The 22,145-nt window shown below is 37.4% G+C and overlaps 1 protein-coding gene across 1 annotated transcript; it reads left to right on the top strand.

The window, feature by feature from the left end:
- Positions 1-255: 255 nt before the first annotated feature.
- On the top strand, positions 256-20,976 carry TMEM207 (transmembrane protein 207). The gene is made up of 5 exons (XM_023214660.1): positions 256-396; positions 2,395-2,432; positions 8,908-8,952; positions 10,250-10,392; positions 19,898-20,976. Exons 1-5 carry the CDS (start codon positions 322-324, stop codon positions 20,032-20,034), a joined length of 438 nt encoding a protein of 145 aa, XP_023070428.1. The 5' UTR covers positions 256-321; the 3' UTR covers positions 20,035-20,976.
- The last annotated feature ends 1,169 nt before the right edge of the window (positions 20,977-22,145 follow it).

The raw sequence follows: 22,145 nt of genomic DNA, 5'->3' as shown, positions 1-22,145 counted from the left end.
GAATAAAACATGCACTTGGATGTGGAAAGTTATTAAGTAGCCAGCTAGCTCTGTAGGTCAGCATTTATAACCCCTGCTTTTAAAGGCCTTGACAAACAGTGCTAAAGTTCTGACCTTAAACTGAAATTCCTTGGGCTCTTAGTACCTGTAAACATGTACCCAGCATTCCTTCCCCTAGCACGCACTTTACCAGTCACAAGGAGCCATTATTAATGCATGTCCTGGTAGGAAGCATAACTTACAGGGAAGCTAGTAAGTTCTGAAAAGAAGGAAATAAACACAGGCACCAAACCACGATCCTAAGCTGATTGTCCTTTAAATATGTCAAGATCCAGACTTTTCAGTGTCACTTCAGTGATCTCAACAATAGGGATCTTGTGTTTGCCACTATTCCAGGTAACTCACTCTCTTTCTGGGTTAAGGTTTCCAGAGGTACTCTGAGGACTTGATTTGCTATAGGTTTATATGTGAGCAACTTAACTGTTCTACATTTGAAAGATTTCTTTCAAGCGTTACTAGCATCTTATGATTTCTTGTATTCATTGGTCAGAGGGACAAAACAAAATGTCCATGGCATTAGTCTTATTTCTCCTTTAATTAGTTCTATTGCTACTGAAATAATGTGATTGCAAATTTAACCTTTGTTTAACTTTGCTATACTGTATATATTTTTTTTAATTCAAAATGCTATTGACACAGAACAAAATGCTATGGCTGGATTAATTTAAGACATGTTTACTATTGCCTGCAACCATACTGGATGCTTGACAGTTTTTCAATGCTGACTGATGTAGACAGAACCATTTTAGGATTTGTTTCAGTTCCTCTGCTCCAGCATCCCTTTCTGACCAATACGTGCATCTTAATATGTGCAAAAAAAAATTGCTCAATTTTTTTTTAAACAAGAAAGGTAATTTTCATTACGATCAGCTTTGTTAAATAGATAAGAGGTCTAGCTGATTTCTAGATACTAGTAGATCCGTGCTACTTCAATGTAAGGTATCTGAAATATTTAGATCTAAAGTAAATTATGGCTTTTCTTACCTCTTCATAATAACTGGAAGTTTGAAAGGTAATGTGTTGGCAGTGAGGTGCTAATAATTTAATACTGTGTACTATTGCTAGGTTACAACACACACGAAAGACATGGAAGTGACCAGAAAGTGAAATACTGGCTTCATTTATCTGTTAAGCTGGATCCCAGATGATTTCATCTACTCATAAATAAACTTTCTTTATGGACAAAATGTGAATGTTCACTTTCCTTTCACTTAGTATGCAAATCTATTTGCAGCATTCTAGCAAAAAAGAATGCAACTCATTTTCTGTGCTTATAAATTGTTCATTACCATGCTCTCTGATGGCCAATTCATGGCTCCATCTGCAACTCCACAAATCTCTTTGCCCAGATAAACTTGGTGGAGTAAATACAAGGTGCTGAAGAAGATGTATTTGGGATTAAGGGGGGGAAAGACACATCTCACATAGAAATCCCAAGTCTATCACTTTAAATTTTGTAACTTCTTTTACTTTTATTTGCATGTTACAGTCCAGGAAAATAAATACTTCAACTGACCTCATCAACTAAGTGTTTAGAGCTACATATAAATGCCATTTAAAGACTTTCTCATTGTGCAAGGAAGGAGTCCTGGTTCAAAGGGTCAAGCAAGCAAACAGATAATAAAACTTTTAGAAAGAAGTGCCTTTTTCCTTGTGATTTGGTGTATGAGATGTTGTAACCTATGGCACTCAGTGCAGAGACCTAAGAGTATTATTTTAGAATGCTTATAGTATTGGTCGTTTCAAACAAAGCAAGCAAAATGATTACTTTTTTCCTCTTCTCTGATAAAGAGAAGACTGTAAATCTCAACTGGAATGTCATGTGATCTTAAATGGACCTTACCCTTAGAGCAGGTTAAAGTCACCCTTTCATGAATATATATTTAATACCCATTAATGCTGATAGGATTGACTTCTGTTTCTATGTATGTACCTGGAACATTTTTGTGTGTGAAAATAATACTCACTAATAATGAACCGCTGTCCTCTAGCTAAAACATGAAAACAAAAAATGCAAGGTGCACAAAAGCTCTTTAGAGCAAGCAAATCTGCGTATAGAAAAAACAAAAATTGTCATAAAATCCATTTATATTGGTATGTAGAAATGGAATCTGGTTCAAAATATGTATCTTCTGCCACTGCTGAGCTTAAGAATCCACCCAGAGATTTTTTTCAATTAAAATTCTGTGTACCAACAATAAAGTCTGCTACAGAGCTTTTAATTAAAAAAGCAAACGAAATGATATAAACCCACATTGTCTCTAGGCGCTGCTTGTATTAAAGGATTAGATTGATGAGATGTTTGGATTTTATTGTTCTAAACATGTGTTTCAGTTGGAGCTCTCAGACCTACCATGTGACGAAGATGAAATGTAAGTAAACACCAAAAAACTCCATGTTTTTATTTAGCATTAAAAAAATTCAAAGTATAAAAAAGGCTCAAGTCATTAGAAAAAGCCCAGCTGAGTTACAAATGATCATTATAATCAGAAGAAAAGTAAATAGTTTGTAAATGCAGGTTGCTCAATTTTTTTTTTAAACAAGAAAGGTAATTTTCATTACGATCAGCTTTGTTAAATAGGTAAGAGGTCTAGCTGATTTCTAGATATTTTTGCACACTGAATTTCTCTTCCACAAGGTTTCAAGGGTATTTTAAGTTCATAAAAGAATCACGATGTTATCTATGGCTGCCTCCACACTCAAAAATCACAGTGACCAAGGGAGGCAGTTTTCTGTATAACTCGGTGTAAAATATAAGCAAACTAATCAAAATTCTAACCTGTACTGTGTGTATATTTCAAAGTGCTCGTGATATGAATTATGTGAACAATTGACTCAGTTTTTTCACTTTTTGTGCTATAGACTTAATGGTTCTCAGAATTCTATTCAGGAGATGAAGAGAAAGTGCCATTTGTAATGGTACCGATAATTAATATCTGTAATTCATTGTGATTTAGTGTCAGCAAAGCACTTCCACCCAGCACTGTCTTCTCCTGGTTGCAGCCCTTACTGTTAGTCAGCTGTTTTCATTGCCTGCTACCCTCAAAGCCATGCTCTGTGTATAGCAGGAGGCTTATGCTTGTATTGCACAGCAGGGATTGGGACCATTCACCTGTTTCTGGTAGATCATCTTATGGTTAACAATCTGCTTATTAAATTTGTGCTGCTCTTTCAGCTTTTGCATGGCTCTCGATTGCTATTTCTTTACGTTAATTTTGGAACTGCTTTTTCCCTCTGTCTTATGCTGTTTGTGATGTAACAGAGGATTTGATTGCTTGCATGCTTATCTGACTCCGGATTTCCTGGCTGCCCTTATCTTATCTCCTCATCTTCTGCCTTTGACCCACACTAACAAAATACAGAAGTTCAGACTTGGAAAGGATCTTAAATGTTGAATCTAACTCTAATCAACGTGACAGAAAAAATATGGTATTAAGAAAGTTTTTATGCTGACTTTAGAGCTACTGAGGCTACTGCTCTCCCTTTTAGGTGAAGGAATTGAAACCTAAGAGAAATAGTAAATTAGTAGTAGGGCTTCAACTGGTACTTAGGTATCACATTCTTTGGCTACATCATTTTGCATCTAAGTGTCTGTAATGTTTGTCATTATTTAGTACAATCCCTTTTGAGTAAAAACAAAACAAAACCCTCAAATGAAATGTAAATTGGCAGAAAATAAAAACAAAAAGGAGAGTGGCTGGGAATGTAGGGTGGTTGTATAAGGTAAGAAAATGTATTGAAGATGGGCACAATATCTCAAATCTTTTGTTATCACAAGACAGTGTCAGCGGAATGAATCTAGAAGGAAAGTCACGCTGTTTTCTGCGGAAGTAAAAAGTCCCCTCCAACAAAATCCTCTTTCTCTAACTATATTTATACAAGAGACTTCAGTTTAGAATCACTTCTTTGATCTGGGACATTATCTCCTGTTAACATACACTACCCAGCCAAGAGACCATATTCATCCATTTACCAGCACTGCTATTAGACAGTAATGACACACAAACATGGCAGATTACAGTGAAAAGGACCATAAAGATGGCCTACTCCAAATGTCTTTGAGAAATAAGAAACACAAAAGGACAGTAACTTGTCCAAAGTTCACATGCAAAATGGACACTGGAAAGGGAGACTTGGATTGGGATGCAAGGGAGTATCAAAGTAAAAACATGAAACATGGGTTGCCTAGGTAGAGGCCATGGTGGAGGAGGAACTGATTAGCTAGAAATAAAAACATTGTATTAGTCAACTTCCATGTTCCAAGAATTGTGCAAAACAATTTGCATATATTTTCCATTAAAAAAAAAAAAAAAAAACTGGTCGATCGACCGGGTGCAGTGGCTAACCCTGTAATCCTAGCACTTTGGGAGGCCAAGGTAGGTGGATCACCTGAGGTGGGGAGTTCGAGACCAGCCTGGCCAACATGGTGAAACTCTACTGAACATGGTATTCTCTACTGAAAATACAAAAATTAGCCAGGTGTGGTGTCACACACCTGTAATCCCAGCTGATCAAGAGGCTGAGGCAGGAGTATCACTTGAACCTGGGAGGTGGAGCTTGTAGTGAGCGGAGATCACAACACTGCACTCCAGCCTGGGTAACAGAGCGAGACTCCGTCTCAAATAACAACAACAACAACAACAAAACTGGTCTATTTTATTATTACCTATTTAAATTTGTTTTCAAACACCAGGGTATGTTTTTCTGATCCAATCCAATTATTTTACTTTTATAACTCTATTTTTTAACATGAACAAAGCATTGCTGTGCTGTCTTTGTATAAAATTTAAATGCTAACAGTAATTTATTTTATGAAATAAAACATGACAGAGCCCCTCTTATCATACTTCTGACTTAGTCCTCTTCTGATAAATAGCCAAGGACACTGATGTGCATGAATCTACAAAAATAGATTGATTTATGAAACATAAATATGACTATACATATAAAAGATTCTGTAAATTAACTGCATTGATAGATTTTCTAATGACATACCACATCTTGCTTGGCTTCGATAAAGAGAAATAGTTTACTTAGGAGTAGGAAAGCAAGTTAAAATGCAGAGCTTGGACTTGGACCTGGGACTGACTCCTGAGGCCAGAATTTCAACCACAAAGTTATACTGTATATCCAACATTTAATCAATTACACATCTGATGAAATATCTGAGAGATACACAGTCCATTCATTCTTTGAGATACTGTACAATTTACTACCAGTTTCTGGGTGATATGATTGTGACTCATCTGTCCCTCAAATTACTGTAGCTGAATTGCACTTTGGCCTACTTTGAGAAATGATTTTTTAAAAATAACAACAAAAAAAAAATCATGAAATTTATTGTTGAATTTATTCTGAGAATACTATGGAAAACATTGTTCTTATGTTAACAGTGCTGTCTTTGTGAGGCCTCATAGCTTGAATTTTTCTCTCGGTTCTAGGCCAGGAATAGTTGTACATCTGGTGAGTAATGCTGTTCATTTTGTTAATTTTAGAGGACACTATATAACCAATATTCTCTCTCATTATGTTAGCTGCTAGGAAGCTTAAGTCAGATCTACAGTTCAATTCAAATTTTATATATGGTATTTACTATATTCGGTTTACGAACTGATCTCACTATTGGCCTATTCTCTTTGTCTGATCCTCACCAGGCTCTCATTTCCATTTGTTTTTAAATTTTCAGTATTTCCTTAAAGCATTTGGAACACGGGATACTGGATTCACTCAGGCAATACTCCACACAGTAATATGAGGTTAGAACTGGCTATTACTGTTCCCAGTTGCACCACTATATGGTGCTAAGAGACATGGACTCTGCAGCCAGAACATTTGAGTTTAAAACCTAGTTCTACCACTTCCAGCTATGCTAACTTGGGCAAGTTACTTAATGTCTCTGTGACTGAGTTTTCTCAGTTGTAAAAGGAGAATTATAATAGTATGACCCAAACGTATAGTGATGGAAGTTTGAGAGTCCGTTATTTCACATATAGTTACACATCTGATTTCTTAGAAGAGTGTCTGCCCTAGAAAATGCTGAGTGATGTAACAGAGAAACCAATGGAGCAACTCTGCATATTTCTTCCTGAATTTATCAAATTCATAAATGTATAGTTAATCTAAGGTCCACAGATTCTCAGCACCAAGAAGAAGAATAAAGATCAACTCATCTAAACATCCGTGTAGCACAGAAATCATCTCCATGACATCAAAGTAACAAAAGGAAATCGTTCTGATAAGGACAGAAATGATCTCCTTCAACAACTAATTCTAGATAATTCTTATTCTAAATGTCTTTCTCACACGTCATAGTCAGCTCTCACTGCCCCCTGATGATTATATTTCTTTTTGGCATAATCATACCGATTTGACCAATCTCTGAGGAATAATTTCATTTTCAAAAATATAACATTTCCCATACTGACTATCTTGGAAGTAATATTTGAGTAATTAGAATACTCTTACCTTTTTAGGAACTCAAAAAGTATCTGTTTAAAACTTGAATTTAAGAGAGAAATGGAAATAATGTTTAGGGAGGGGGGCATATGGAGCCAGAAGACACATGTGTAGTTCTCTGACTAGGCAGTGACCTCCCCACTTCCTTTCTCCACCTTAAGTCTTAGTGGTACACTGTGCAAAATCCGAAAGGTGAATAAACGATCTCAAAGGTGCCTGCAATTTGGAACTTACATGATTACTGCATTTCTCCAGCTAACTGCTTCCTAGTCGTGTTACTGCTTATCAGAAGCTCCACCAGAGGGTGCACCAGCTCAGAAAGAAAAAGTGAAACAAGTCGGTTTGGAAAATTGTTAGCCCAGAAAGAAAAAAAAACAGAGGGCCTTAAAAATTAGATTTAAGAAACAAAATGAGGTGGTTAATATTTAGAATTGAGTTCAACTATAAGTAAAGGGGCTATTTTAAAATAGAAAAAAAGAAAAGGAAGAGGAGGGAGATGGAATAATCCGTACTCCTGGTCATGAGCTTAGATGTCACAATTCAAAACAAAACAAACAAAACAAAACAAAACAAAAACCCTTCTGCTTTATTCACTGAATCAGGACACCAAGAGAATTTCCCCACTTCTGCCTCTTAAAAAATCTGTATTTTTAATGTTTTCATTTTTTAATGTAATATTTTAAAGTTCTTTTTACTACAAAGTGATTCATGTACATTACAATAATTCAAACAATAGTGAAGGGATAGCGTTCTTCATAATGCCATCCTCAGGAGAAGTGGGCACTTTAGTAGTTTGGTGTATATTTATGTCTGGTAGTAATTTTGGTGAAATCACTGTACTTGTGAAAAATAATATATTCAAAGTAAGATTGAAGTCTCTATACTACTTAGCAAGACTTATTTATAAGCATGTCTACATTATTTTTGATGATTTGATGATTTAATAATATTCCTTTGTAAGTATATCCCATTAATTATTTTTCACATCTTTTATTGGTGGTCATTTGTCTTAGAATGCTTTTTAAAGTCTTACTTCAGTTGCCATTTTTTTTCCAGCCATACCTGTGGATTTTTTTCTTTTTTTTGAGATGGGGTCTTGCTCTGTCGCCCAGGCTGGAACGTGGTGGTGCTATCTTGGCTCACTGCAAGCTCCGCCTCCCAGGTTCACACCGTTCTCCTGCCTCAGCCTCCTGAGTAGCTGAGACTACAGGCGTACCTTGTGAATTTTGCTGAACACTCTGTGTGCTCAGAACAAAGAGCAAACAAACAAAAAACAGATAAAAAAAAAAAAAAGCAGCAGAGATTTATACGTGGAGGGGGACGAAATCATCTGTAGGCTGGGTGATTGGTTTTTGTCTGAAACGTTTGTGATAAAATTTTTAAATGGACACTTCACATACGTTAAAAGTCATTTCTGACTGATGTGATGATGGGATGACACCCTGCCTCCTCAGGGAAGAGGACGCAATAAATTAACTGACATTTATGAATGTCTTCAAACTGAAGTGAACTGAGTTATTTTAACAACGGCTGAAGAAGATATGATTAAGTATAGTGTCTTCTCAGAAGCGTATCTGACGGTGAATAACAGATTTCCACTGCTGAAGCACAGAATACTTTAAAAGTAGTTCGTACATTGATGTATGAGAAAAGTCCATCAGCACATTTACATTTAGTGTGCCATGTTAGGCATAGTGAGGGACTCTACACTTGCCGAGTTATACCTTCCAAAAATCACTCTGTGAACTTTGTCTGTGAGCTTTTAAAACTTGTCTCGAGAATGATTGAGTTGTGGCTAGACACACACAGGAGGGTCAGCTTCCTGACTGAAGGAATCGACTTCTAACTCCTTGGTAAATGGTAGGTATGGCCACATTCATTCATTTTCCTCCTAGCCTAATTTCTTTCCTCACCGACTGTATAACAAGAATGCAAAGAGTTGTCCAATGCCTCCTATTCTCTACCAAGATATTCTTCCCTGGAGAATTTGAGTTTTACGTGACTGTGGGTTTCTAGATGAACAGTATATAGCTATAATGGTTATCTGCCTAACACGCAACACCTGTGATTTGTTGTCCCTGAAGAGTTAGTCACTGCCTTCCCAGTGCATAACAGTATTTGTAACTCTAGAATCAAACCCATTATAATGCAATTATCTGTTTATATATCAGTCTGATAATTTCACATTTACTTGTATTCTCAGTGCCTTGAATTGAGTGGACATAAACATGTGCATAATTGTGCTGGGTGTGGGGAGGTGTGGGCTGGTATGGGAATAGGTAGGTGATTGCTCTGGAGAAACAAGTGTGATCAATACCAATTTTATTGGGTAAAATAAATAGGCTTTGGCTCTCCAGAGTTCCAAGACTAACCCTCTTCCTTTATCACCAGGTGTGTAAATTATAATGATCAACACCCTAAAGGCTGGTATATCTGGTAAGGATATCTTCCGTTTGTTTTACATGACAGTTGGTGGTATATACACACTCTTTCTCCTAAATAATTCGAGATGGTACCTGAAATCATACAGCTTAAGGAAAGATTAGGGGTCATGCAAATGAATATAGAGATATCACTTTCAGATTGTTGGCCAATGTTTCCTTAAACACTTCTTGTGACAAAGGGACTCACTATTTTTAAAAATAAGTTTATTCTAGACTTGAAAATCTTTAACAGCAAAATAATTGTTATTTTTGAAAATATAGTAGAAAAAAACATTGTTATTGAAATCTCCCTAAATGACCCTCCACTGATTTTAGTTCTGGCCTTAAAAGCCATTCCAAATGACCACTATCTCTTCTATGAGATAATCCTACAGATTTTTTTTTTTTTTTTTTTGAGACAGAGTTTTGCTGTGTCACTAGGCTGTAGTGCAGTGGCACGATCTTGGCTCACTGCAACCTCCGCCTCCTGGGTTCAAGCAATTCTTCTGCCTCAGCCTCCCAAGTAGCTGGGACTACAGGCATGCACCATCACATCCAGCTAATTTTTTGTATTTTAGTAGAGACAGGGTTTCACCATGTTGGCCAGGATGGTCTCGATCTCCTGACCTCATGATCTGCCCGCCTCGGACTCCCAAAGTATTGGGATTACAGGCATGAGCCACTGCACCCGGCCCCTTCAGAAAGTTTAACCTCTTAAATCTTGACATTTGTATATTCTAAACTTAACATTGTCAGTTCACTCAATTAGCTGGTTATCTCCTTAAAGGCAAAGACCCTCTCTGCCTACTTTTGAATTCCTAACCCCAATATCTAAAGTGTGTGCAGTTGCTTAAATACTAACTGGATGGATGAATGGATGGATGGATGGATGGATGGATGGATGGATGAAGGGATGAATGAATGAATGGACGGATGCATGGATGGATGAATGGATGGATGGATGGAGGGATGAATGAATGAATGAACGGATGCATGGATGGATGGATGGATGTCTGAAAGGAAGAATGGATGAATGAATTAAGACATTGCCTTTTAGAAGAAGCCTCTAATTTCTAAGGAGAAAATGATTATTACCACCTGAAAAGATTCACCCTTTCTGAGGCCAGAGAATATTTCCAGTTCAGTGGAAATGTATGGGTGGTGGTAGGAAATTGTTTAAGGAACTCGGCGTCCCACATTGCTTGTGGCCAGTCTAGCTGAGTCCTCACCTCACTTCTAGGTAGTAATGGAAGCTCTTAACTTCCCCGCATGCTCTACCTCATTCTTTTCTCGGTTACTTTTGGAGTCAGGATCCTGCTGCTGGTTTTGGTGGCAGCTCTTCTCTGTGGAGCAGTGGTTCTCTGCCTCCAGTGCTGGCTGAGGAGACCCCGAATTGATTCTCACAGGCGCACCATGGCCGTTTTTGCTGTTGGAGACTTGGACTCCATTTATGGTGAGTTGTCTGTACACTTCTGGACTCTTTTTTGATCCTTTGCGGTTTTGTGGTGAATTGAAAAACTGTTCTCCCAAAAGCAGATGTGTGAACTTAGAAAAAGATGTGGCTTATTTGGAGACACCAATGACTGCATTGAGGAGACTTTAAAGGAGAAAATGTCATAAGAAAGGCAATCCCAGAAGAAAGAAAATGTGTCTGGGGAACTGACTCACAGTAAAGTATAAGGAAAGCAACTAAATAGTTTGTTGTTCAGCAAGCAGAAGAGAAGAAGTATGCAGGGTTGGGCAGTCCAGGTGAATGGTAGGGTTTAGGGTACCGAAAAGCATCTCTGAGCTTTTATTATCAACCTATCTTAACTTGTATTTATAATCTCATTTACTGAGTTTTCTATGCTTTACTGAACTCATCTGAAGTAACATTGAACAACACTTTCCAGACTGTCTGTGGTCAAGGCAGAATCTGAAATTCCGTGAAGTGGTAAGGGGAATGTCAATTTTCATCCCCTTTCATCTCAGCATCCTGATCCTGTCAGCTTCTGAGCCCCTCCCAAAACCATGCCCTTCCCTTCATTTTCCGGTTTGCATAAGGAAGTAAAGACTGCAGGAAATTAAGGGCTTAGAGTTATTTGTAGCTGCCAGCCTTAGCTGTGAGCAGAAAAAAAAACAACTTACTGATTTCTGGGAGGCCGTAACTGATAGCTATTTCCTCATCTTAAGTATTGTCTCAACCAGGACTGTTGTGAGACTTTATTCTAAGGTGCTGCATTACACACCACAGTTACCTCGAGAGCGCTTAACAGAGATCATAGCCAAAGCCGTCTTTCAGAAACTTGGGCCACCATGAAATTTGCAACAGATGGAGAAGGGTGTTCCCTGAGGAAAACTAACAGCAAGATGAAAAGTGGGGTAAAAATAAACAAAAATGTGTTAACATCAAACTTAGTTTTCTAAGATAATGATTATATTCACCTCCAGCTTTTTTTCTCCTTCAAAAGTTATTATTTAACAGAGGCAACACATTATCAGTTTGGGAAGGGGTTATTTTAGGAAGGATAATTAAAGTCTCCAAAACAATAGTTCTTCCTCCTACAATAAAAAGCACCTTCCACGGGGCATAGAGGGAAATAGGGTTACTGATCTTTTAACAAAATATGTTAGTCAAAAGAGTCAACATGGTAACATTGGACTATTTTTCTTTATTTACCTAGAGGTATTTAATAAGTCAATGCAATCATGCTTCTTTTATCTGAGCTTAAGTTTCTAAAAAGAAAAATGCAGCCTAGTATTTTCAGCTCTTCTCTCACTTTGAGAAAGACCTTTTCCTCAACTATCTTGAATCTTAAAAGAATTTTGTTTTTAATTTTAAGTGTATTATTAAGCTAGACAGTTATACTGTTAAAATTTTTAAAGCAGTTTATGTGCCATGGTTTTATACCTCTTTATCTAATGTTTTGCTATTTCTTGCATGGCAGTTTCCGGATATGCTCTTGAACTTGGCTGAACAGTCACGAGTATGAGAGAAGGTGTTGAGGCTGATGTGCTGCTTTAGCACACTGCATGTGCTAGCACTGAGTGATGGACGATAGACTCACATTCTCTATATTACTCTGAAATCATTCAGAACAGGCACAAAAAAAAAAAAAAAAAAAAAAAAAACCCTTGCGGGTAAATTGCTTTTTTAAAAAAATATGGTCACAATTTTTTTTTACGTCTGTCAAATGCTAAGCAGTAATTTGAGGATTTTCAGATATTATCTCTAACTCCTAAATATCAACTTGGAAAAGTGACTATTATTTATCTTAGAGGATGTTATTTACTTCTCACTCTCAAGGGGAAGCATGCATGCATAGATGTTTACTGCAAGTCAACGAATCGAGCTTAAACTGTCCAGAAGTTGGAATAGGGAACCTATGAAAACGTAGGCTGGTCACTGACAGCCCAGCCCATCCCTGGACACTAAGTACAGCCTCACTATTTGAACACCTACGCTTTTCGATAGAGCAGCTTTTCAATGGTAGGGCTTGTGCTCCAGGATCTTCATGCTCATTCTCACTCTATTCTTTCCTCCCAATTCCACTGGCTTAACTTCTGGATATCATTTTGCTCAAGAAACATTTAAACTCTTCCATCCTGAGATGCACTGCAAATCTCTCTACTACTGATTCCCATTACTTACTCTGTCCTATTTATCTTTTCTTGTGCCTATGCTGAATTGATTGTTAGGTTGTTCCACCCACTGCCCATGTTCCATCGTGTCCCAAGGATGCTCAGGATGGCAGGACAGGCAGGGAACAGCCATTCATACAGTCTTTGATGTGGATACGGTGCCCAGAGCTGAGCTTTGTGACATTCCTGTTTCTCTTCTCCAAAACAAAATACAAAAGAGCAATTTAGGAAGTGGTGATCTCCCATCTCTAGCGACTTCTTACCTAGTAATTTCTGGAAGTAAATTTCAGGGAGTCAATATTTTAAGACAGTTTGAAATCTGGACCCATGCTAAATTTATGTTCCTCACTGGATCTTCATGATACCTTCACTTCTCCATACAAATGATTCTTCCTACCTAATATTTCTACAAAAAGAAGCTGCTTTCCAAAAGGGAAGTTAGAGAACCCCTTGCTTTTGTGGCTACAAAGGAGGTGAGGGTCAAAACCGCAGCATCTACCTCCGCAGCTCCCACAGAGTATGTGCTCACAGCTAAGAATTGAGTCCAGCTGCCTCAGGATTCATACACCCACACTGAGGTTATGGGACTGTGCTTCTGAATTTCCCTCACAGTCCCTGTTCAGAAGAGAGAGAGAAAAATGAGAAATCTCTGGAATGACACAGGTGACACGTTAGAATATAAAATAAGGTTTCTGAACTCGCTGCCATTTCTTGAGCACAAAGGAGAAGATGGGATGTTCCCCACTGAATACAGAATGTGGGAAATGGGTCATTTGAAACATTTTAATGGAGAGACTAGATTTGATATATTAACATTGGGTTCCTCCCAGAACTTAAGTTTTAAAATTTTTATCCAAACTTATTTTACTTAATTATCTCCAATTATTGAATACATTAATTGAAATAGCTTGGCTCTTCTGACCTGTAGAGCAAACGGTTTGACCCTCAGGATCTCCTGGAAGCTGCCCTCAACTAAGCAGAACTCAGAGGAAACTTTTGACTGAGAAACTGAGGTGGTCAAATTGAGCTAATGTTAAAATACATAAAATAGAACATTTATTTCAATCAGAACTACTGATACTATTACATGGCACAGGTTGCCAGTTATTCTGATGAGAAATACTAAACAGAAAAAAGAAAACACTTGGCTTGGATTCTTCTAAGAGGTATTTAAGGAAGGTGTTGCCGACACAGCCCATCCCAATGTCTGGTGAGATTTCCTGTCTGGGACAGGTCTGTGGGATCTCACCCAAACACCACAGACCCCAGGAGCATTTCCTGGACGAATGTTCCTGTCTTTTCACAGTGCTCTGCTGATTCGGTCTTTAGATAACTGGTCTTCTTTCCTCGTCATAGGATCTATACCCCTGAAGTGTGGGTCCTTAGACTCAGGGGCTTCTCAAAAGTCTTTGGATTCAGTAGGAAAGATCTTGGCACTCACTTTGCTCAATGAACACTCTCCGTGTCCACAATATGTCAGGAAGCTCTTTACCCTTTAGAAAGGGAAAAATATTCCCTCTGATGCCCCCTGTTGTGGGCTGAGGTGTTTCCCACCCAATTTCATATGTTCAAATTCTAACCCCAGTTTCTCAGAATATGACTACATTTGAAGATAGGGCCTTTAAAAAGACAAAGACAATGAAATTAAAATGAGGTCATTGGGATGAACCTTAATTCAATATGGCCAGCATTCTTATAAGAAGATATTAGCACACAGACAGACAGGCACAAAGACCATGTAGAGACACAAGGAGAAGGGTGGCCATCTGCAATCCAAGGAGACAGGCCTCAGAAGAAACCCACCCTGCTGACACCTTGGTCATGGACATCTAGACTCCAAAATTGTGAGCAAATAAATCTCTGTTATTTAAGTGATCCAGTCTGTGGAACTTTGTTATGACACCCCTAGTAAACTAATACAACTCCTCTCTTGGGGAGTGAGGAGGAAGAAGAGGGGCTGTCAGAGAAAGAAGAAGAGGAGAAGATCGGAATAAAGTCAACAAGGCAGAGAAGGAGAAGATGCAGAGCAGGAGAAACAGGAAGAGGAAGAAGAGAAGAAACAGTTTAAAATCAGAGATATTTTAAGGACTAAAATTCAAACCTACTTATTTTATACAGACTCTAAATTCTTCTTTTTTTCTTCAGCCCCACTTCCTCTTCCTGGTCACAGCTCCAGAATCTCCTCCTCTTTCTTCTCCCCTTGTTATGCTCCCGTGAACTTAACTCATCTTCTGTATCTGGGTCTCCTTCACCATCTCTGCTATAAGCCAGAGAGCATCCACTCAATGCCCTCATGTCTTCTCAAATGGCATCATCCACGCCGTAGCTTCTGAGACCTTCTTAGTTCCTTCTCTGAACCATCAAAGATGAATAATTCTAGTATTACGTGGGTGTGTTGTTCAGCATCCATGTTTAGGTAATTTTTTTTCATTCATTTCAATGTTTTCTTATCTTAGTGTATCAGTCCATTTTCATGCTGCTGATAAAGACATACCCGAGACTAAGCAATTTACAAAAGAAATAGGTTTAATTGGACTTACAGTTTCATGTGGCTGGGGAATCCTCACAATCATGGTAGAAAGCAAGGAGGAGCAAGTCACATCTTACATGGATGGCAGCAGACAAAGAGAGAGTAAGGAAAATGCAAAAGCGGAAACCCCTGATAAAACCATCAGATCTCATGAGACCTATTCACTACCACAAGAACAGTATGGGGGAAGCCACCCTGCCATTCAGTTGTCTTCCACCAAATCCCTCCCACAACACATGGGAATTATGGGAGTACAAATCAAGATGAGATTTGGGTGGGGACATAGCCAAACCATATCACTCACTATCTTACCTAATTTAATAATGCCTTCAGAATATCTCCTAAGTGATAATACAAATGAAAACACAGAAGCCTTCCTGTATTAGTCCATTCTCACATTACTATAAATAAATACCTGAGACTGAGTAATTTATGAAAAAAAAAGTTTAAAATTGGCTTATGGTTCTGCAGGCTGTACAGGAAGCATGATGCTGGCATCTGCTTGGCTTCTGGGGAGGCCCCAGGAAACTTAAATCATGGCAGAAGGCAAAGAGGGAGCAAGCACTTCACATGGCTGGGCCAGGAGGAAGAGAGAGGGAGTGGGGAGGTGTTACACACTTTTAAACAACCAGATCTCATGGGAACCCACTATCACAAGAACAGCACCAAGGGTATGGTGCTAAATCATTCACAAGAAACCATTCCCATGACCCAGTCAACTCCCAGCAGGCCCCACCTACATTAGGGATTACAATTCAACACTGGATTTGGGCAGGGACACAGATCCAAATCATGTCAATGTACAACCAGTTTTTCCTCCTCTCTAAAATGTGGAAATGGGAAGTGAAAACACACATTGAGCCACAGACAGTGATTTTTTAAAAGGATTGTATGCAAACTTTTAGTAAAGATTGGGGGGAAAAAAGAGAAAAATCATTAAAATTCTCACATGACTGTCTGCATCCCAAATCTCTATTGTTTGTGATCATTGCTCAGCAGTTGATAAATCCAAGGACTGTAATTATGATAGGGTAAAACAGATACTAAAAATAGTTTTTAAAAAAAGATAAGGAGTTTGGTTTTGATTAGGTTAATTGTTTTGTTTTGTTTCTTAAATTTGTATATTAAAATAGGCAATGTCAAAGGAATTTTGGAATTTATTAAAAATGAAAGGTTATTTTTAATTACTAAAAACGAGGATGAAAGTAATGTTTTATTAAAAATAAAGTTGTAATGCTGAATAAAAACCCATATTAATGAGGAAGCAAGACATTTAAAGATAATGGAAAATGTTTGGAGTTTTGGAGGTGAGAAAAGGACAAATAGAGCTTGAGGCAGAAAAACAATTGACTATGCGTTAGAAAAGAGAGAATTGGAGAGCACAGGAGAGGGACTTCACAACTGTTTGCCCGTGTTTTTAATAAAACATAATCAATCACAGAACATTTAAATAAGGGTCCCTTTGCCTCTATGCCATGAGGTCTGTGGATTGCAGCTGGGTTCCCTCAGTCTTGACAAGGCTTCCCGATGAGGTTCCCTGCCTTTCCTGAGCTAATTGCAAGATGAAGCCCAAGGGGACACCCGTCCTAGGGACACTTACCTTGGCTTAGCTTCTCATTGGGGCAGATTGCTTGATAATGCAACTATACAATCTCTCTGACCCCATTTCTTCTGCAGTTTCAGGGATACTCTTCCCTCTTTTTTATTTCTGGGAAAATAGAAATACCAGCATTCCAGCAGTGATTATATATGAGTGCTCTGAGCTGGGGAGAAAAAAGAGGGCTCCAGAGAGGGGAACAAGAAGCAAGGTCTTACAGGCTGTGCTCTCTTCTCCCTCCAAGTCTCCCAGGATTCTTTTATTTTATGATTTTTCAGAAATGTCATTTCCCTATGTTTCATGTTGTATGTGTAAATATTCTGTGACTTATTTTCAGTAATAAAAAAGGAAGTATTTCATTCACAGATTTTCATGGAAAGACATGATAATAGTAATGACTCATTCATTGAGCATTTCCCAGGAGCCATGCCCTGTGCTAACACTTGACATCCTGAATCTCATTTATTCTTCCTTACCACTCTATAAAAGTTCACTGTCATTCTGACCACTCTAGGAATGAGGGAACAAAGGCACTTAGAGATTAAGCAACATAGTAAGTAGACGGCAGAACTGTGACTCAAATTCAGTCCTTCTGGCCACTCCCGTAGAAGAGAAAGGAATGAGGTAAAGGAAAGAGAAGAAATAGGTAGAAAGAACATGTAGAAAGAGGTGAAGTCTATTTGAGTGATTCTTAAAAACACAGGAAATCTCAACTCTGGCTATAAAAACTAAGCAGTAAGTGTATTGGTTTTACAAAATTAAACAATAAACTCTGATATCTTAGATAGCAGTTCTGTAAAAACTATAGGATTTTTGCTGGCATTTTTTATTCAGTTCTCTCAGTTTCTTAATTTGTCAAAAGATAAAAATGTCTGCTCTCCCCAGTATCCAATCACTTGATATTATATGTAAACATGCTTTGAAAAAAAATTGAAAACTGATATAACCTATATTTGGTTTTCAAAACTTCCTGAGCACATTGGCTTAATTATGTTTACCCTTGTGGTTTTAATAACAAGTTTAAGATCAACAGCAAACTTTGTAGTAAGAAGATAATGAAAGTTTTCTACGAAAGCAACTATGGAGACTCTATCACTGAGAGCACAATATTGACAGTGGCAATCGTAGACATAAATTGGAGCTAGTACAAATATTAGATGTGTCAAGTAGTTTGGTTGACCATTTCTAGGCAGAAAGAGAGTTACTTTTGACTTTGTACTGAACACACTAGGTGCAGTTCACCAAGGAAATAGCCATCATTCATTGCAAGTATTCACAATGGAGGAAATTACTGGGACAACTGTATTTTACCAGTCAGTGTTAACTCTGATTGATCAAGTCCCACAGACTTATCTGACATCAACCCAAACTTACAAACTGCAAAGGGCTCTAACTCCATGATACTTTTCATTTAATAACTTCTATATTATAATTAATAATGATAATGTCTAAATCATTATTTAACTATGAAAAGAGGATGGACTGAAAAATAATATTGTAAATAAAAGAAGATGCATGCACGTTCCTAGCATTAGTACAGTTCTTGACATATTGTAATAATAATAGTAAACCCTGATGCATAATTACTGTGCCAGGCCTTATTTTAAGGACTTTATGCTCATTTAGCCTTGCTTTTATAGAGGTAGACACTAGTATTATACCTTTATTGCCTAAGAGAAAACTGAGGTAAAAAAAATTATGTAATAACCCAAAAGTAGACTATTTAATCAAATAGATAACTCTAAGAAAAGTGCTAAACCAGAAGGTGAGACATATATTCTAAATACGCCCCACCCTTTACATACTTGAATTATTAGTCTTTGCTCTGGTATCTGTGAGATAAGAAATAAGACAAATGCAACTGTATGAAAATCCATCATTCTAAATTAACATTATCCGCTTCAAAGTAATCATTTTGAGTAATCTCCATATGGATCCTAGTGAAGCAGCTAATGTCTAATAATCAATTACTCTTTGAATTCTTTTGATCATTGTGTCATGTTGTTTGGAATATTCCTAATGGCATCAAATCTTACTCCTTTAAGGAAGGTCAGTAAACTTTTTCCATTAACAGACAGATAGAAATTATTTTTGGCTTTGCAAAATATATGGTCTAGGTGGGGACTACTTATCCCTGCCATGGTAGTACAACAGGAGCCATAGACAATATGTAAATGTATGAATAAGATTGTGTTTCGTAAATTCAATATACAAAAACAGCTGGAGGCCAGATTCAGTTCAAGGGACTAGTTTCTTTTTAAAGATGAATTTTTGGTGGTTGCTATTGTTTTGGCAAAAGGCAGTCAAAATCATTTAAAGGTGGGTAAAGATCCAGGTGAATATATCCAGGTGAATACCTATTCTTTATATATAAGCATTTATATATATGTGTGTATGTGTGTGTGTGTGCATGTGTGTGTGTATATATAAACCATCTTTATATATACAGCCATATATTAATATAAAGATGGTTATAAAATAGCACTATTTTTTTTGTGTGTGTTACCCAAACACCATCTTTCAAGGAAATACTAACAGTCAATTTCCAAAAGAGCCATTAGAGTAAGCATATTGTCTTTTTTCAAAGTTACCAGTTAGTGAAAGAAAAGGCCAGTTTGTAATAGTTAATGTCCTGTATTATGCCTAATGTAGAAGTCACGAGGTTTGATTTCAAAGTATTTTTTTAAATTTTAGAATATATTCCTTTATTGTGTGTGTATACCTTAAATACATGCTTTTCATCACTGAGCTTAACATTTTTACTATTTACTAAAGAGGAATAATTAATTATTTGTATTAGTTGAAGTTTGCAACCATAAATGTAAAATAATACAATTTTAAAAGTGATATTTTAATTTTTCTAATGCAACTTACATTTCCCATGTTGGGAGCATTAGCTGAAATGCTATTAGTGTTGAGGAATCCTGTTTTGTGATGTACAAAAGAGAATATTCCTTCTAGTTTCAGCTGCTAAATTGTAAATGCTTCTTGATGGATTAGACAATGATGATTTCATTGGTTCAGGTAAGCGATTTTTTTTTGCTATGGTGACTAAACCTTCCCTGCAAAGAGCAAGATAGTTGTAATTTTTTCTCATAGATACAAATAATTTTCTGTTGCTTTAGAAATGCCCAATTTTATTGGGCAGTTCCTGTACCTATGTTTTATGCTCACTAGAAAGATTACAAGTCTTCATCTTTCTCTTTCCAGGGACAGAAGCAGCTGCGAGTCCACCTGTTGGAATTCACGTTCAAACTCAAACCCCTGACCTATATCCTGTTCCTGCTCCATGTTTTGATACTTTAGGCTCCCCACCTCCATATGAAGAAATTCTAAAAACAAGCTGATTTTAGGTGTGGATTATCAATTTAAAGCATTAACGACATCTGTAATTCCAAAACATCAAATTTAGGAATAGTTATTTCAGTTATTGGAAATGTCCAGAGATCTATTCATATAGTCTGAGGAAGGACAATTCGACAAAAGAATGGATGTTGGAAAAAATCTGGGTCATGGAAATGTTTAAATAGTAAATTAGTGGGCTCTTGATGTGTCACTGCTGTGTCATACTTTTATGCTACACAACTAAATTAATGCTTTTCCACTCATACCCAAATAGGCAAAGATTAGGTGCTGAAAGTTGTTTCCATCACATTTAGGACTCCACTGCAGTATACATCACACCATTTTCTGCTTTAAACTCTTTCCTAGTGTGGAGTCCATAAAAATTATTATAATTTAACAATAGCCCAAGCCAAGAATCCAACATGTCCGGAACCAGAACCAGAACCAGAAAGATAATACTTGAATGAAGGTGAGGGGAGAGAGTAGGAAAAAGAAACATTTGGAGTTGAAGGGTAAAGGATAAATGAAGAGGAAAGGGAAAAGATTACAAGTCTCAGTCTAAGAGGTTTTATGCCTCAGCCTGAGGAGGAAGAAATTGTAGATAGAAGGTGAAGGAGATTGCTGAAGATTTGGAGCATGTTTAATGCCAATATGGGGAGAAAAGAAAAGTTCCCCTTTTATAGGAATGAATGTGGACTCCATAGTCCATAGTGTTTCCCTGGAGCCTCAAGGCTTGGCATTTATTGCAGCACCACGCTAAAAACCTTTGGCACAGATATCTGTTCTCATGAGGACTGCAGAAGTAGCAATGAGACATCTTCAAGTGGGCATTTTGGCAGTGGCCATCAGCAGGGGGACAGAAAAAACATCCATTGCAGATGCCATATGATCTTCAGCTGACAAATTTGTTGAACAAAACAATAAACATCAATAGATATCTAAAATTTAACTTGACCAAACTTATTTCCTAATCTTATTTTTCCAAATCTGTTTTATCCAAACCTTCCCCATCTCAGTTAACTGCAACTGTTGCTCAGGCCAAAAAATACTTGGAGCCATAGAAACTAGGGTAATCCTTTGTAATAAACTGTCTTAAGAGCAGTTTTAGGTCCAAAGGAATATTGAGCAGAAGGCAGAGAGATTTCTTATATACACCCGGCTTTGACACTTACATAACCTCCCCCATTACCAACATCTTTTGCCAGAATGATACACTTCTTACAACTGACGTGCCTATACTGACATCATTATCATCCGAAGTCCATAGTTTATATTATGACTTACTCTTGGTGTTGTACATTCTCTAGGTCTGGCAAATTCAGAATGACACGTACCTACCATTACAGTGTCCCACAAAGTAATTTCACTACCCCTGAAAGTCCTCTGTGCTCTGCCTATCTATCCTTTCTTCCCTCCCTTCTAAATCCAAACAACCACTGATCTTTTTATTTTCTCCATAGCTTTGCATTTTTAGAATGCCCTATAGTTGGAATCATACAGTATGTAGCCTTTTCAGGTTAGTTTCTTTAACCCAGTAATATGCACATAAGTTTCCTCTATGTCTCTTTTCATGGCTTGATAGCTCATTTCTTTTCAGGGTTAAATAAAATCCGTTGTCTGCTTTACCAGAGTTTATGTATGCCTTCACCTGCTGAAGGATATCTTGGTTGCTTCCAAGTTTTGGCAATTATGCATAAAGCTACTGTCAATATCCATATGCAAGATTTTGTGGAGATATAAGTTTTTAACTCCTTTGGGTAAATACCAAGAGCATGTTTGTTGGATTGTATGTTTAGTTTTGCAACAAAACCACTAACCTATCTTTCAAAGTGTCTGTACCATTTTGGAATTCTAGTGGCAATGAATGAGCATTCCCGTTGCTCCACATCCTCACCAGCATTTGATGTTGTCAGTCTTCTGAATGTTGGCCATTCTAATAGGTATGCAGTAGTATTCCATTTTTGTTTTAATTTGCAATTCCCTAATGACACATGATGTAAAGAAACTTTTAATATGTGGAGTAATCTTTTTATAATATAAGGAGCATCATGTACTTTTCTACTGGTAGTCTGGTATGTTTCTTCCAGGGCTATAATGTAAATCTTCAAGTGAA

Source organism: Piliocolobus tephrosceles, chromosome 2, assembly GCF_002776525.5.
Source record: "Piliocolobus tephrosceles isolate RC106 chromosome 2, ASM277652v3, whole genome shotgun sequence".
NCBI classification, from domain to species: domain Eukaryota; kingdom Metazoa; phylum Chordata; class Mammalia; order Primates; family Cercopithecidae; genus Piliocolobus; species Piliocolobus tephrosceles.
Note: the sequence above shows the minus strand (reverse complement) of the source record. Positions and strands in the feature narration are given on the sequence as shown.